This window comes from Genypterus blacodes, unplaced genomic scaffold, assembly GCF_046128005.1.
Source record: "Genypterus blacodes isolate CSIRO-AG114 ecotype Tasmania unplaced genomic scaffold, CSIRO-AGI_Gbla_v1 ptg000055l_1, whole genome shotgun sequence".
NCBI classification, from domain to species: Eukaryota; Metazoa; Chordata; class Actinopteri; order Ophidiiformes; family Ophidiidae; genus Genypterus; species Genypterus blacodes.
In genome coordinates, this window is record NW_027466867.1 from 270,001 (window position 1) to 286,887 (window position 16,887).

At 50.8% G+C, this 16,887-nt stretch overlaps 2 protein-coding genes across 2 annotated transcripts; one reads left to right on the top strand and one right to left on the bottom strand.

Moving 5' to 3' along the window:
* Positions 1-3,091: 3,091 nt before the first annotated feature.
* On the top strand, positions 3,092-10,299 carry chadlb (chondroadherin-like b). The gene is made up of 12 exons (XM_076152219.1): positions 3,092-3,228; positions 3,657-3,820; positions 4,812-5,473; positions 6,716-6,892; positions 6,973-7,323; positions 7,478-7,623; positions 7,716-7,997; positions 8,079-8,298; positions 8,562-8,835; positions 8,955-9,364; positions 9,455-9,621; positions 9,705-10,299. Exons 4-12 carry the CDS (start codon positions 6,716-6,718, stop codon positions 9,994-9,996), a joined length of 2,319 nt encoding a protein of 772 aa, XP_076008334.1. The 5' UTR covers positions 3,092-3,228; positions 3,657-3,820; positions 4,812-5,473; the 3' UTR covers positions 9,997-10,299.
* Positions 10,300-10,355: 56 nt separating this feature from the next.
* Positions 10,356-15,512, bottom strand: l3mbtl2 (L3MBTL histone methyl-lysine binding protein 2). Its single transcript, XM_076152220.1, has 17 exons — positions 15,405-15,512; positions 14,361-14,838; positions 14,121-14,250; positions 13,904-14,037; positions 13,693-13,765; positions 13,523-13,605; positions 13,289-13,406; positions 13,054-13,188; positions 12,858-12,946; positions 12,541-12,763; positions 12,298-12,380; positions 11,891-12,140; positions 11,718-11,800; positions 11,369-11,603; positions 11,159-11,218; positions 10,895-11,068; positions 10,356-10,805 (listed from the first exon to the last, which is right to left on the bottom strand). The coding sequence occupies exons 2-17, from the start codon at positions 14,712-14,714 to the stop codon at positions 10,648-10,650; spliced, it is 2,382 nt and encodes a 793-aa protein (XP_076008335.1). The 5' UTR covers positions 14,715-14,838; positions 15,405-15,512; the 3' UTR covers positions 10,356-10,647.
* Positions 15,513-16,887: the final 1,375 nt, after the last annotated feature.

The following is a 16,887-nucleotide window of genomic DNA, read 5'->3' on the forward strand; positions in this document are numbered from 1 at the left end:
TGAGATCATGCCTGCTAGGGGAGTGATGGAGGCGCTCTGGTGCATCCTGGCCGGGCTGCAGGTGAGGATGGACGCAGCATCGATCCGGGCTCGTTCCGCTACTCACCTTTCAAATGGCGCCCATATAAGAGGGTTCCGGAGTCCGCCCTGTCAGCCCCAGGCAGCTGGTGCACACAGCGGGGGGTCCGAGCGCATACTAGGGCCAGCTGAGCGGGGAGAAACGCCGGTCCATCCTGCAGCTTCCTCCGGCGCTGCGACCCTATTGTCTCCGCATCGCTCTGTCCTCTAGGGTGGGAGGAGAGGAGAGAGAAGAGGAGAGGAGAGAGGAGAGCTGCTCCAGTAGCGGGGCGAGCAGCGTAGAGGGCCCGCCCCCTACATCGGGCCGCGGCCAATCACAGCGCGGCTCCGCAGGGATCCGCCGCTGCTCGCTGTCTCCGTACAGAATACGATGTGTTCACGGACTGCGGGAAATGTTAGGACAACAGCTCCGAGTCGTAAGTCAAATATTCGCCATTAAAACTTCTTTTCTTAATTATTCGTTCTATACCAACGGAAAATTGTATTTGTGGAAAGGAGAGACAGAGTTTCATTGTAAGTCTACAGAAATTTATTACCAATCATCAAACTGAATTTACTCGTACAAAACTGAATTCTGACAAGTGAGAATTGCGTATCATACCTTCAAATTGAGCTCAGGCTTTGTGCTGTGCTGGAGGGGATTTAATGGTAAAACATCTTGTCAAATCTGGACTGGCCTGAGGATGAGGAGCCATGCAGAGAGTTGAAGAGTAGCAGTGGAATTCTGTCAGCACTGCACAGGAGAGGAAGCCCTATCAAAGCACAGCCTGTTCACTGTGACAGCTAAATTACCAGGAAGGATGGGAGTCAGCAGCCTGTGTGTGAGAGCTACCTGTCCACTCAGCTCTGCTTACACCTGATTTAAGTGAGACCACACACACACACACACAATCACCTCATCTGTCACAAGGTTAAGCTGACAGTAACTCTGAGGCCTCTTCCTCAACCCTCATCACTGATGATTTAACCAAGAAGCAAAATCACAAGGGCAGGGTGAGAGTAATGACCATAATGTCGCTCATCATCCTCCTCATCCTCCTCATCACACTTCCTATAAGTCAAACCCTTTCCAGAATAGAAGGGTTTCATTAAATGATGTAACATATTTTAGGAGCCATATGTTGTTTTGGCATTTGGGGTTGCGTAATCGCCATCTGGGTGTCTGTGGGCCAGCGGGGGGGGTGGTTGAAGGTGATCCTGGCGGCAAGCAAGGGTATAAAGTGGCTCTGCTGTGGAGCTCACACACCCCTTACACACCGGTGCTGCTGGAGTTCAACCACACGCTCTGAAACAATCACACCTAAACCTGTTTCATTGCTGCTGAGCTACAGAGATGTGAAGCATGAACACTTTTCATTATGGATATCTTTGTGGATGTGTGTGTGTGTGTGTGGATGTGTGTGTACGTGTGTGTGTGTATGTGAGTCTGTGCGTGAGAGAGCAAATACGTGCACACACTCACACACACACACACACTCTGTTCTGCAGTGACGGATCGGCTCTTTTTGCTCTCTGAGCCCTGGCAACAGCTGCACTTTCATGTCCCCACACACACAACAGTGGACAAAAAGGAATTAGCATATGTGCAAAACACAGAGGAAAATGTGTGTGTGTGCATGTGTGTGACATGGTGTGTTTGTGCAGGGCGGAGACTATGGAGCAGAACACGAAAGGGTTTGGAAATTGGGGCAGGTGTCACAGAGAGACACAAGCTGCAAGACGACAGCCTAGTCCCAACGCAGGAATCAAACCGACAACCTCCGGCACACCTGTGGTACCAAACACAAACACAGAACACAAAATCTCTGCTTCTTGATCCTTGTGAGACGTTGTTTGGCCCTGAGAGCTCCGCCTCCATCCTCTGGCCTTTAATGTATAGGAAAGAGCGGCGAGCTGATTTGAGGTCAGTTCCCTGGCTGACAGCTGAGGCAGGGGGAAGAAGACGTTCAGCACACTTTAGAGACTCCTCACCTCATTAAAGCTTTGATGGCTTAATTAGCATATTCTGTAAGTAACTCTTTGATAGATTCCCTGGAAAGCTATAAAATGTAAATGTAATAAGCTGCTATAAGAGGCAGATCCTCTCTCCTGTGCGTCTGTGTGACTCTAAATGATTCCATCGGCTTATTGGCTCGTTGTCTCATTAAAACCTTTCATCAAACAGTCACATTCCTTTTCGTTTCCAGAAATCCCAAATTAGTTGAAACAAATTTGAGCCTGTTTGTATTTTTTTCCAGATTTTCAGACGGATTATGTAAGGAAACCCAGGCGTTCCCTCAAAGCAACCGGAGATAGATTTATGGAGCGTTCTGAGCCTCGTTACTCTCCTAACTGTGCCTCTTACTTTACACTTTCTCTGCTGCTTTGGTCCAAAGATCAGAGCCATAAACATGACTCACCGCCCTCAGGGAAATATACTCTCCTTTCTAGCCATGGTCAGCGCTGTGCGTGTGTGTGTGTGTGTGATAGAAAGTGAAACTACAGAGGATGACAGAATGAAGGAGCGCCAGCGAGCAAGTAGCACTTTCCCCGGGTATGGATCAGTGATCACTGTGTGAAGGGAGCTGGTTCTGTGTCAGCGAGAGTGGAGATTAGGTCACTCAAGAGGCAACGATGCAGTGTATGAACAGAAACACACATTATAATAACTTATTTATGTCCCTGTGAAGAAGTGAGGCAGGATGTAAACACAAGGACACAAGAACAGCTGCCTCAGTAGAGTTTGGACACCAGGCATCACCCATAATTAAAAAGACTTCTTGGCCCTTCTGAACCAGCTCTGCAACAGCCAGGGGTCAGAGGTCACTGCTGCTGCTGCTCTGTGTTCATGTTTCATTAAATTATTACTTAAGAAACCACAATATCAATCAATAATGATAACTGGATAGATAAATACAACTTTTTCTGTCATCTGTTGTAATACTGAACGGTCGGTAGGGGGCAGTGTGTCGCTGTAAGTTTTATGTCAGGCACTAATCTATCGTCGAAGTAGAGGAATGTAAACACCTGAGGAAATAAAGGCGCTAATTCCCAAACTGAGAGAAAAAACAGGTTTTAAAATATAGTTTGGGGGCTTTGCTGTAAATGTGTCGTGTATTGTTTTTGTTAATCTAATAACTTTGTGTTGCTGCGATTCCCTGCGAATCTCTGGTGAGTAATTGGCGTTTTAATTGAGCTTTTTAAATGAAGCGTAAACATGCAAGCGTGGTGATTTTCGCTCTTACTTCAAAGCTGAAAATCAACCACCTAAGTGATAATTAAGAGTTTAATTTGTTTTTGTCTGGCACTGAGGAAGTGATAACCCTCCAGAGTGTATAAAAGTGTATTTATAATGGTTGGATTACGACACACACACACACACTGATATGGCCTCAGAGATCCAATACACAATGTACACACAACGCTTGGATGCTCAACAACTCAGAGCAGCGTGATCATGTGACCTACATTCTATCCCGCAGCACCTCATGTGTTTAATGATCAGAGAGTAAAAAGCCCTGAAGGATTCTGATCACATCCCTCAAACTGACCACTGAATGTATGACATCATCGACTCACTGCAGCATTTCTCCCTGCAGAAGCGTCCAGGATGGGATGAACACTTACAAAGTCCTGATGGAGCCCTGAGGGTGTCCAGGGACCTCCTTACCTGGACTGATCTGGACCTGGACCTGATGGGGCAGAGATGTGATGCAACACCACTATATTCAGATGATTTCCTCCCCAGACTGAACGTTTCACAGTAAGCACAGTGTTCCTGTTTCCCCTCTTAATCACTTAATGGCCACAGTGGGAATTATGGGAATGACTGCTTAACCCCATCTCACCCTGGAGCCATTATCTCCTGGCTGCCAATTTCTCACACACAATGGGACCATCATGGTATATAGGACGGTAAACAGGGTGCAGAGTATATTAGAGCAGTGTGAGCGTGTGTGTGTGTGTGTGTGTTTTGCTGTAAACCAGGGAGTTAGTAAAGTTCCCTTTTGCTCTGTAAGTGAAGGTTCTGAAGTTTGCATCCAGAAGCTCTCACCATTTTGCATGTTGTGTGTTCTTACAGACGTTTTGTGCGATATGACTCCTTTAAAAACAAAACCCTCTAACCAATTTAACTCCATGTCTTTGCAGGTGAAGTGAATCGTATTTTTGAGCGCCATATTTTCCCGTATGACATGAAGGCAGCATGAGCAGGGCAGAGCATCAGCGTCTAAAACAGACAGCAGGAATGTGGGACCTGCACGTCCCATCGGTCACCTGCTTCTGTCTGCTCACTCATCCTCAGCCTGAGTCACGACGCACCTCGATCTTCCTTTAATCCCACGTGGATTATAAATGTGCAAATCACAGCAGGTTTCTAAATCAGGTCGCTTCTGTTCTGCCTCTGGTTTCCACGGGACCAGGACATGTTGTCTCTGTCCACACTCAGGGTCCTAGTTTGGCCTGGACCCTAAATAAATGAATGGACCTAGGACAAAGGCTCGTTGTCATATTTAGATGCCTAGGTGCTGCTCAGTGTGCAGTGTAGAGCTGCAACAGTCCCACACACTTCCACTTATTCCACCGTCTGTCCCAGAAAGTGTTGGAATTAAAAGGTCTCTCGTCGTTGATGTTTGCAGTCCGTTCACACAAAAAGCAGGGAAATGGAACTAAAGTCTTGTTAGTGCTGATAACTTAGCTTTAATTGTATTTAAAATCATTTCTAATCCACTTTAAATGTTTGTTTCATTGTGTAGCATTGATGGGAGTCCATTCACAAATGAGGATGAAGTCAAACCAAACAGCAAAGATGAAGATGTAAGTATAGTTTTCTCCTTTATGTCATTATTTACTTATTATTACAGAAAATGTACTGATATCACATCTACACCTAAATATACAGCTGGTCTGTGTAATAAGGACAACAGCTCCCCCTGCTGGCCATAAAATGTTCCTACAACCGCCTATAATGATCCTTAATGTTTACATCATTCACTGTCATGTTCAACTACTTTAATCTGTGTATTAGTTTGAACCGAACTATGAGTTTGAGTAATTAGTAGTTTTGTTATTCATGCCGGCTCCTTTTCAGAAACAATCTGTGTTCTATAATCAAAGATGCCCTAGACAGTTAGTTAGGTAGAGGATCAGAAGACTTTAAATGTGGAATGAATTATTCCTTTAACAGGCTCATGAGAAGAGCGTATGAGAGAGAGTGAGCAGGGAGACTGAAAGAGGTGTGTGTGGGTAAGCGTGCGTGTGTGTGCGTGCGTGTATGTGTGTGTGTGTGTGTGTGTGTGTGTGTGTGTAGGGGGGATAATCGCAGTTTGTTTTGGATGGGGGACAGCCGGGGGACGAGCGGCAGAGGGAGAAGCAGAGACGGTGAGAGGCTGAAGACCAGCAGCCGGACAGAACCACGGTGAGTCACTTTAACATGTTTATAAGTACAGAGAGTTCATGTGGAGCGGCAGAAACAAGCTTAACCTGTGTAAAACTGTGTAAAACTACAAACTAGTGGAGGAACCAAACAGCTGAATGATCCAGTCAGGCAGAGGAGCGGATGAGTTCATGCATGAGCGCAGGTTGGACTCAGTTTGGTTTAGAGGCTTCAGAATAAAAAGATGAATCACAAGCTCATCGTTTTGTATATTTATGAAGAGAAATGTCAGTTTTGCAGTATTGTGTGATTGTCAAATGTACAGGATCTTCAATCGGCAGAACCCAGATCAACCAAATGTGGTAGTCATGTATCATAAGTGCAGGTTTGAGCAGATAATCTACGGATCTGGAGAAGCTGGAGTTATCTCAGGTGCGATCCATGTTTATGCTGGTGTTGCTGTTCACACACACACACAGAAAACATGGAAAATACGTCACACACAGGGGAACTTTATACTTTTGTGGAGGGTAACTTCATACTTTATGGAGGTAACTGTATAATTTATGGAGGTAATGTTTTGGTGAAAGCACTGGAGGGAAAGTCTCCTCGTCCTCCTCGGCCAAAGATAAACACATTTTTTCAGCGGAAACCCACTTTGGCACGAAGCGGCTGGAAGGACACTGTGCGTCTTTGTGCCCCGGCTCCTCTGCGGTCTGGACTCCTGCTCCCCGGGGGGAGGACATTCCTCCGGCTCCCATTTCTGAAGCGGCGCCCCTCTGCTCAATGGCACTAAGGACCTGAACGTGCCAAATATGAAGATGCCTCACCTTCAGCTCATGTGCTTCACTGCATGATAGTGCTGTGTGTGTCAGAGGCTGGTGGTAGTTTAGACACCATCTAGTACCTACACACAGTGGTTCTCAAACTGTGTGGTGCGCCACGACTGGAATTTGAATGAAAGTGACTTTAGAGAGAGATTTGACAAAAGTTTAACGATGTTCAGGAAGTGAGGTCCCAGCTGCAGCAGCAGGTCTTTGGGGCTTTCTGTAGCATTCTGTAGGTATTTAGCGTTCCCTTGCCAGGTCTGTATAGAGACGACCCTTATGGCTCCACAGACCATGGAGTCATACCTTCAGTTTGCCTCAAAGTGTTTTCTTATATCTCCCAAATACTCCAAATCACTACTTTGGATGGATTTCGCCGCAGAATCAATACAAATGAAATCTATGGACATTGTTGTCTTACACGAGCGATCTTGCGACTTTGCCCCGTCTCTGTCAGATGTCCTCCCAGCTCCATCCCAACGTCCTCTGGGTCCAGCTGGCCGGCCTGCTGCTCCTCTTGGCCCCGGGAGCGAATCTGGCAAGATGTCCTGAGCAGTGTGTGTGTGACCAGATCCAGCTCACGGTGGCCTGCGTCAACAAGAACCTGACTGAAGTTCCTCCTGCTGTGGACGAGGTTTCTGATTCACACACAAACACCAATGTTTCCTGTTGACTTTACTTTGAATGAAAGCCTACAACCTCCTCTCTCTGTAGATCACAGTGAAGTTGGATCTTCGAGGTAACAACATCCAGGAGCTTCCCACCGGAGCGTTCAAACACACGCCCTACCTGACTCACCTGTCGCTGCAGCGCTGTAACATCCGCAGGGTGAAGGAGGGAGCTTTCCGCAGCCTGGGCCGCCTGGTGTTCCTCAACCTGGCCAACAACAACATTGATATTCTGTACCAGGAGTCGTTTGACGGCCTGTCCTCGCTGAAGCAGCTCCTCATCAACAACAACCGCGTGGAGGAGATCAAGCCCGGAGCGTTCTCTCAGCTCGGCTTCCTCAACCTGCTCTCCCTCATGCACAACCAGCTGGTTTACATCCCCAACATGGCCTTCCAGGTACGACCACACTTAGGCAAAAACACCAGTCAATCAGTCTCACCAGTCAATCACCAGTCTGTCTGTCAGTCTGTCGTCTGTGCAGGTTGGACATGAATGATTTGTGAGGTGGTGTGTTCTTAGTTCCATCCCTGTCTGGCTCTTTTCCTTACAGGGCTTGCAGAACATCAAGTGGCTCCGTCTCAGTCACAACTCTCTGAACTACCTGGACATCGAGGCCTTTGCCGGCCTCTTCACTCTCACGCGTCTCAGTCTGGACCACAACGAGCTGCAGTTCTTCCCGACTGAGACCATGACCAGGTGAGGCTGTCTGTCTCAAACTGTCGCCTCCTTCTTCTCTATGAAATCTCACCTTGTGCGATCGTGTCTCCCGTCCTGCTCTCGTCTCCTAGGCTACCCCAGGTGACCCGTCTGGACCTGAGCTACAACCCAATGACCTACCTGGGGGAGGAGACCATCTCCATGGCCAAGCTGACGCACCTCTTTCTGGACCACATGTCCCTGCAAGACATGGCCAACTCGGCCGTGTCCACGAGCCCCAGCCTGGTCCACCTGGACCTGGGACACAACCAGCTCCGCGTCATCCAGCCGCTCTCCGCCGGCACGCCCAACCTGGCGCGACTCGTCCTGGCCGGCAACCCCATCTACTGCAACTGCTACCTGCGTCCTCTCAGGTCAGCGGGGCTCTGTGGACTTTAAACCGTCTCTTCATGTCAAACGCTCATCCTGTTACATTTGTTGTGACCTCATTCCAGGGAGTGGGGCCTCCGCAGCAAGGTGAAGCTGCTGGGCTCATGTGGAGGCCCGGCCCACTTCTCTGAGGAGAATCTGGAGGCCATCCACCCGCAAGACCTGCGCTGCCAGAGCCAGGATGCCATGCTGAAGGCGGAGTTTGAGGAGGCCAACAGGGCCAGACCGCCGCCCACACAGGAGCCCGAGAACAAAGTCAAGTGTCCCGCCAACTGTGTGTGCGAGGTGAGCGGAGAGGCTGAGGATGGTGACATCATTTCTTAAATCTACGGGGTGGTGAGCTCCATACAGAACTTTATATGAGGTCATCGTACCAACAGAAGTGTTAGATCATTAACCAGCTTCAACCTCACATGAATATCTGATGATGTCAAAGGTCGCTGAAGCATACAGGCGCTCCCCGTTTCCCCTGGTTACAAACGAGTTCCGTTTTTAAATCTGAATTTGTTTCTCAGTCTGATCCGTCCCGTGTTTCTGTCCGTCATCAGGCTGACACTCATCACTCGTCCTGTGAGAACCGCGCTCACACCAAAGTGCCGCGCGGCTTCTCTCCGACCACGCGCCTCCTCGACCTGCGTGGCAACCACTTCCACTACCTCCCCGGCAACAGCTTTCCGGGCGTGGCTCAGGTCGTGTCCCTGCACCTGCAGCGCTGCAAGATAGTGGAGGTGGAGGCCGGAGCGTTCAGCGGGATGAAGGGGTTGATCTACCTGTACCTGTCAGAGAACGACATCACCTCCCTCAGCCCTGATACCTTTAAAGGTCTTGAAGCTTGTCACAAACCAAAACACTCTTAATCAAACTCAATAATCATGACAGGATGGAACTTTACCTCCATGAATGAGCCACTGTTCCAGTCCTAACTCTCTCCTCTCCCCCAGGTCTCCCTCAGCTGACCTACCTCCACCTGGAGAAGAACCGCTTCACCGCCTTCCCCAGTGGAGCCTTCAAGCTGCTGCCCAGCCTGCTGGCTCTTCACTTGGAGAACAACACCATCGCCAAGCTGGAGCCGGACGCCTTGACCGGCGCCGAGGGCCTCAGAGGCCTCTACCTCACCGGGAACGCCATCAACCAGGTGTCGCCCAGGGCTCTGCAGCAGGCCAGCGACCTGGACACGCTCCACCTGGGAGGGAACAAGCTGAAGGTGGTGCCCACCCAAGCTCTGAGCAAGGCGGGGAACCTCCGAGATCTCAGGCTGTCTGGGAACCCCATCCGCTGGGTGGGACCGGATGCTTTTGGACCTCTGGGGTCACTGAAGGAGCTGTATCTGGACAACATGGGGCTGGAGAAGGTGAGGGGAGGAGCTGCTTCATCTGGCCTCAGAGGACATTTTGTTAGGTTAGTGACCTAATCTCTCCCTCTCTCTCACACTCACACACAGATGTCCCGGGGCTCCCTGGCAGGCCTGACTTCAGGGTTGAGGAGTCTGTTCCTGGAGGGTAACCAGCTGGAGGAGGTGCCCAACCTCCACCCGCTCGCCTCTCTGGAGGTCATCAACCTGGCCGACAACCCTCTGATGTGTGACTGCCCTCTGCTGCCGCTACGCATGTATGACGCCTCCAACACCAGGGCCTCATGAAGACATGGAGGTGGTGTCAAAGTGCAAACTCAGCTTCTCCTTTTTCACTCAGGTGGATTGAGAAGGTCAATCTGAAGGTCCGGGCCACGTGTGCCAACCCTCCGGAGCTGAAGGGTCGGCGGGTGAAAGACGTCCACATCTTTAAGGCGTGTCCGGGCGGGGAGAGCCTGCCGTCCACTCCCACCCTCGGCCCCAAGCTCTCCAAGACGCCCAAGAGCAACAAACCCAAACCCACACACCTCAACCGGCGCCGGCAGGTCAGAATGCCCAAAGTCAAACCCAAAGCACGCAAGAGTCCCACGGCGAAACTGACCACAAACGCAGAGACGCGCAGGAGGGCTTGAACCTGCGACCTTCCTGAGGATTCCTCCCTGTGCTCCGTCAGCCGCCGAAGGTTTGGAGGTTAAACAAACATCAGATCCTCTCCGCAGCAGGGTTTAGTTCTCTCCTCACATTTCACACTCCAGAGTGTAGGCACAGCCTAGAGCTGTCAGGCCTCAATTAGGTCCTCAGCACTGTAGAAGGTCTTAATGTTTCTCCTCCTTTAAATATTTAAACACTGCTGTCCAACATCACTGTTTACTTACAAGTGTGTCCCAAACCACTACGCCACAAAAACTCTGCAATGTAATGAATTAATCACACACACACACACACACACACACACACACACACACACACACACACACTAAAGAGTCGAGAACCAATTGAAACACTTTTTAATTGGCTGATGTGTATTTACAAAGGATAAACTGTACATCTGGGTAATAAAAGAGAAAACAAAACAAAAACTAATGTTTGTGTCATTTACAGTCCAACAGTCAACAGGATGATGACTCGGCTGAAACCAGAGGTCAAACAGGTCAAACATGAGGAAAGTGAGGTAGAAGTGAAGATCTGAGTCGTAGAAGGGATTTTGAATCTAAATCTTCCCACCCTGCTCCTTTCCCTCGTCTTCGTCCGTTCCTCCGGCCTCTCCCGACCGTCTCTCCGCTCTACATCTTGCTTGTTCCAGGCTCTGTCGCTCTGGGCTCCGTCTGCGGCTCTCCCTCTTCCTTCCGGCTCGTTCCAGCCGAGGCTTCCCTGTGACTCTCCGGAGGGGCGATGGCCGTCTCGATCTCCATCTCCTCCACTTTCACCTGCACCGCACAAACTACAGGGCGACACGGGCGAGTCAGCAAAGTACAACACTAAGAAATGCATAGGAGGGAACTTAAAGGAACGCCGGCGTGGCCCACTTACTCTCCTCCTCCTCCGGCTCGCTCTTGGGCTGGATGAGCGGCACGTCCGGCTCGGCGTCGCCCGGAGGATCCTGAGCGTCCGTCGCCCCCGGACGCTCGCTGACACCATCACCGGTCGACGTCTCTGGCTTAGATTGACCCAGAGACAACTGTCGTCTCCTCACGTACCTCCTCTCTTTAGATACCAGAGGGAAAAGAACATCTATCCAGCATTTTGACATAAACAGTGATCATGAATCTGGTTCCTATCTGAAACCTCACTCACTTCTTTTCTTCATGAGAGCAGGCTTGTACTTCTTGTGCCGTCCTGATTCAGCTGGATCCACTGGAAAACAAACGTACAGGTGTTCATCAGGCTCTGCTCCGTCCCCCTGTCGCCATTTTGCTTGCAGAATTCATGCAAATGCAGTGTGAGTGTGTGTGAGAGGCTGATGATCTCTGGCCTGGGACCTCCTCCACTACTGCGGCTATTTACCGAGTCCAGGCGGCGGCTGCAGCTGATATCCTGTGAGCTCGCTCCAGCCCACGGGGTAGAGCTCCGGGGACTCGTAGTCCACCCACTGGTCGAACTCGTCGTCCCAGCCGTCAAAGTGGACGAGCAGCAGCCGGCCCACGCGGCGCCGCACGGTGGCCACGCACACCAGCCGCGCCTCCATCAGGTCCACGGCCTCCAGCTTCATGTTGGGCGAGATGCCGTGACAGGGGTCGTCCTGAGGGGTGGAGTTCAGGCCGTCACCAAAGCATGTCTCTAAAGTGTGTGTGTGTGTGTGTGTGTGTGTGTGTGTGTGTGGTTGTGTGTGTGTGTCTGGGTGTCTTTGTCTCACCGTGTTGAACAGTCGCGCTGGTGCGGCTTTAGATTCCGTCTCCTCCAGGTACGCGGCCCAGGTGAAGGTCATCGGGTCGTAACCTGCCACAAAATGGAGACGGCACGTTTGAATTCAACCCGCTTAAATTCCTTCTGTAGAGAAGCGTCGGGGTCGGCGTGTTTCCTGTTTACCTGCGGGCACCGTGAGCGGGATGTTGTTCTTTTCGCAGTAGTCGACGGGGAGGATGGCGTGAGAGGACGCGTGGTAACAGAACCACTCGGCACCCTCGCCCTCGGCGCCGTCGACGCCCACCATCAGATACCCGTCCAGCAGCACTTTGTGCACCGTGGCCACGCAGATGTTTCCCAGGTTGAGCGGGTCGACGGCCTCCAGCTTCATCCCGGCCTGGAAGAAACTCGCGCCCATGTAGACGAACCTGGGCTGGAGATCACAGAGACGTTTATCCTCCACGACGTAAAACAGACAGAAGGTAAACACCGAACACGTTCACGCGTTAAAACTTCTGAAACCTTTTCCTGGACATTTCAACGCTGCTGTGGTTCCTATTTATTTGGGAGAAGCGTTGCCATGGCGTTACCTTCTTGAAGAGCAGCGGCGAGCAGTCGGTGGCGCCTTTACGGGTCGCAGGCTGGACGCTGGTCGCAGCTTCCACAGCGTTCGCTATGAAGAAGAGGAGCGAGACGAAAACACTGACTGCTGCTGGTCTCTATTCTCCATTTCAGCATTAAAGCAACACAACATCTCTCTCTCTCTCTCTCTCTCTCTCTCTACCTCTCTCTCTCTCTCTCTCTCTCTCTCTCTCTCTCAGTCCTCAGCCTACCGGGTGTTTTGGTGGGATGGCCCACGCTGCTGGACCAGCCCATGGGGTGGATCAGGGGACTCCTCATGTGGCACCAGAAGTCTGTTTTGTCGGTGTAAAGCAGCTGCAGGCGGCCGCCGGTCACCGTCTCCACTGTGGCCACGTGGCTCTGGCTCGGTCCTTTGGGGTCCACGACCTCGAGCCGCATGCCAGGTTTGAACGGATGCTTCATGCTCTCTGACAACTGCAGAGACGAAGAGACGGAGACAAAGATGAGCTCACGCAGACTGAACCAAGAGGCAGAAAGGTTCAATCATCACAGTCAGCTGCTGCTTTACCTTCAGGTAGAAGTCTACAGGCAGAGTTTCAGCCCCCACCAGCTTCTTCATCAGATACTCCTTCCAGTCTGGGATGTTCTGTGTCACGTCTAAGAGAACACCATTAAAAAGAATCCCATCACTCACCGCTTCTGTCTATCACAGATTGAGCCCCCCCTAGCTGTGTGTGTGCATGTGTGTGTGTGTGTGTCCTTGCCTTGCGGGGGCACCAGCAGTTTGCTCGTCATGGCGCACCATCCGATCGGGTTCAGCTCTCCCGTGGTGAGGCTGCACCAGAAGTCGCGGCTGCTGTCGTGCTCGAAGCCTTCGTACCTCAACAGGGCTTTGTATCCTGGAGGAGGAGGAGGAGGAGGAGGAGGAGGAGACGTTGCCATCAAGCATGAGGCTTTACAGATGTATGATGAGAGCGGCGTGTGTGTTCAGTAGCCCACCTGCTAACTGGATGACCGTGGCAATCCAGTAGACTTTACTGGGTAAGACTGCGTTAGTGTTCAGCACCTCCACCTTCATCCCCACGGAGATGTCGTCCCACTGGGCACACAGGGGAACCTGCAGGGGGGACAGAGGCCAGGGAGGAGGTCAGGTGTTAGTGTGAGGTGTTGGGACTGATCCACAAGCGTGTAAAGATTCATTCTGTTATTAGAGACTTAGAGATTTGTCCTCACGTGTCTGAAGCAGGAGACGGACGCAGCCACAGACGTTTCCTTGTCCAGGTAGGAGCCCCACTCGAACCCTGCAGCCGACGCCACTGAGAGGAAGGACGGCAACATATGATGTCAGATGAGGTGTGTGTGTGTCCGTGTGTGTCCCCATGTGTGTGTGTGTGTGTCCTTACCATCTGGTCCTGCGGATGGTTGAACTCTTCTGATCTTGTTCAGCACTGTGGCTTTCTTCGACGGACGCCGTCCCTGAGGAGACACAAACGCCTGGAGTCACTTCTGATCATTGCACCAACGAGTCAGAGCGCTGTGACCTTTGACATTTTGTTGTCAGATGTCCTGCCTGGGTGATGTGGACACGTAGGATGTGTGAGATCCTGGCCTCACCTTCAGCCGCGCCAGCACAGAGGACCTCTTTGAGTTGGAGGAGTAGGAGCGCGAGCAGGAGCGACTGCAGAACCGCTTGGACCTGGAGAAGAACTCGCTCCTCATTCCGTCCACGCCGCACATTTCACACACCACTGTGGGGACGAAGCGGTCACACACCGGGGTCACAATGGTTCAGAGACAGACGTGTCCCCTCCTGTGTCTCACTGCACCTCACCTGGTTTGTCCTCCTTGATTTGCATTTTTGTCTTGGGCTTCGTTTTCTTCGGTTTGCTTTTCTCCTGTTTGTCACCTTTGCCGCCACCGTCGTCCTTAGTCTGATCGGTCACTATGTCCTCCACTTCAACCTGAGAGAAACAAGGCAGATGTGGAAGACGTGAGACAATGTCAAGATCATTTACTTGCGATCTGGACCCCAAAGGTGGTCAGATACTGCAGCCACGGCCCGATCACTCACCAAAGAGTCAAACTCTGCAGGCTGAGCAGCGACGTCCTTGTGTTGGTCCGCAGGCAGGCACTGGCTGCAGCCGACCCCGTCGCACGACACACACTGCAGCCGGATGAAGACTGTGGGGACGGCCCCCGGCTTCAGCTTCAGGGGGCTGCCGGCGGACACCTTGGCCTCAAAGTACTCCTTACCAAAGTGGTTGCTGCAGAGGTACGAGCCGGGCGTGGCGGCCCATCGGCTGCGTGTGCGCTGGACCTGCTTCTCCCACTTTCTGAACTCGGCGGCGTCCTTGGGGAACTTGAACAGCGCCACAGTGTTGTCTGAGGTTTTGCCACAGCCGAAGGCGGCACAGTGGTGAGGCATGGTGACAGCCTTCACACAGGCTGCAGCTGCTGGGGGGATCCTGGGGGGCTTCAACCGGAGCTCATGTTAGGAGCTCTGATCCGGGAGGTGAAGATCAATCAGGTTACCAGAGATGATCTGTTCCCTTGGAGATAAGAGACACGTCAGTCAGTAGGGGGTGGACACATCACACTTGGAGGGTTTGGTTCATTCTTGAGCAAAGTATTTCACAAATATATCTACACACATTGTGCTCACTGAGGGCGAACACTGCTCCACTACACACAAACGCTCTCTTTCCTGCCCGTGTGGCGGTGATCGCGTGGGTGTGGACGGTGGCGCAACATCAGAGCCCATTTCTCAACTTCTCGATTTTCGCAAAAGCGGGTGGGGCCACGCTTTTACGCCATTTACACACACACACACACACAACGTGCGCAGTGTCGGGTGTTTACAGCGCAGGCCTGTGCAGAGGCAGACGATTGTCGGAGGGACGTAAACACGAGTGCAGCTAGCTCACATGTTAGCTCAAGCGAAGCTGCAGAGGAGAGAAACGTTCGATTCTCGGGCTAAACGTCGGATTCGAACGTTGCTCCTCCGGTTGCTGCGTTGCGTTCACTAACCACCGCAGCTCGCAGTGTTTAGGTGGTCATTTGGATCGTTTCATACGGACATAACAGTGTTGTTTATACTTTAATTCGGGGCAGTTACCTGGTGTGTGTGATCGCGGTGAGTCTGTCGCACAGCGCAGGAATCATGGGAGTTGGTGTTTGTGTGAGGAGAGATTCGCGCATCTATGGCCGCTGTGGTTTGACACAACGGCTTTCGCTTCATAATCGGTGTCATTTCAGACTGGAAGATTATAAACACGACGTTTTATTTGCTAAACCGGGTGATTGCAAGGAACGATTGGGTGAATTTGAAGCAATTGTGCTGAAAAACGGGCTCGTTGCTTTCGCAGCGTTTTGACGCGGCTAAACGGCGACATCTGACGGCCAATCTGTGCTACTGCATCTTTGCGAACGGTTTGAAGGCAGGAAACTGAAGTTGCACACACACACGCTGGGCCGTGGGTTTATGTAAAGTTGAATCTGTTCACAAGCGTCCTCACTCTCTTCCTCTCTTCTTATAGCAAGAAAATGTAGAGTTTGTGGGGCACTGAACCTTTTGCCCTGGTCGGTCTGTCCACCACTTTGATCCAGGTTAAATCATTTTGAAGGCTATGGGGTGATTGATTGGCGTGGTCGGGTATGTTTCTTACTATTTCCTGCCCTTGACCAAAGTGTTAGTTGCTAAGATTTCCTCAAAAACCACCATCAGCATGTATTTGTGTAACTTCACCTCTCCTCCAAGAACTGGAAAACTGTCAGCGTGTTTGTTTGCTTCATGCAACACTGAGTATTGTGGAGTGGAATGAACATGACAGGCTCGAGAGGCAATTAGTGGAGCTTTACTATTTCTATCTTGTTGGCCTTGGCTCTTATTTCAGATTACAACAGGCGGAATTTCTACAAGGAGCACCGATACTACAAGACTCATTTAATATGATATAATCATTCAAGCAGTGCAGCAATAAACTGGGTTAGCCTTCACCATCACATCAACACAACAATACCTCTGTCATAATGCATCACATGATATACAACATGGAGTTCTGAACACATTTCTACAGAACCATGATGTCTGAAAGTGAAATGGTCTCTGCCCCCACTATCTCTCTGATCTTCTCCATCCTCACACACCCTCCTGCTCTCTCAGATTCTCTGGACACTGGTCGACTCTTTATTCCCCCGGGAGCCGGATCGTTTGGAGCCTCTGCCCCCAAACTCTGGAATGCCTTTCCCCGGCACCTCTGTGAATGCTCAACTTTGTCACCATTCAAATTAAAACTCAAGACGCACTTTTTCACCCAGCGCTAACATACCTCCTCCCTCTTCTTCTTCTCCTTTTACTCCTTCTATTTCCAGACTTTCTGTGTGTTTCTTCAGTGTCTTAATAGTATTATTATATCACAAAGACTCAATATTCCCATACATACAAAACCGAACAGTGTATGTATATGTACATACAAGCTTATACATAAAAACATTCATGGATCTTCACACCGAGCAAATGCGTGTAATGTCATTTTTAGAGTGTACATATTGATCACCGGTGGCGTATTTGTTGGATAATGGCCAGTAAAGGCCTGTGC

Bases quoted from the DNA above. Each gene is read 5' to 3' on its own strand.
- chadlb (XM_076152219.1), top strand. From the start codon at position 6,716: ATGTCCTCCCAGCTCCATCCCAACGTCCTCTGGGTCCAGCTGGCCGGC. The intron at 7,624-7,715 runs GTGAGGCTGTCT...CTCGTCTCCTAG, and splicing joins CCGACTGAGACCATGACCAG to GCTACCCCAGGTGACCCGTC. The intron at 8,299-8,561 runs GTGAGCGGAGAG...GTCCGTCATCAG, and splicing joins CCGCCAACTGTGTGTGCGAG to GCTGACACTCATCACTCGTC.
- l3mbtl2 (XM_076152220.1), bottom strand. From the start codon at position 14,714: ATGCCTCACCACTGTGCCGCCTTCGGCTGTGGCAAAACCTCAGACAAC. The intron at 13,766-13,903 runs GTGAGGCCAGGA...GTGTCTCCTCAG, and splicing joins CTGTGCTGGCGCGGCTGAAG to GGACGGCGTCCGTCGAAGAA. The intron at 10,806-10,894 runs GTAAGTGGGCCA...GTCGCCCTGTAG, and splicing joins CGAGCCGGAGGAGGAGGAGA to TTTGTGCGGTGCAGGTGAAA.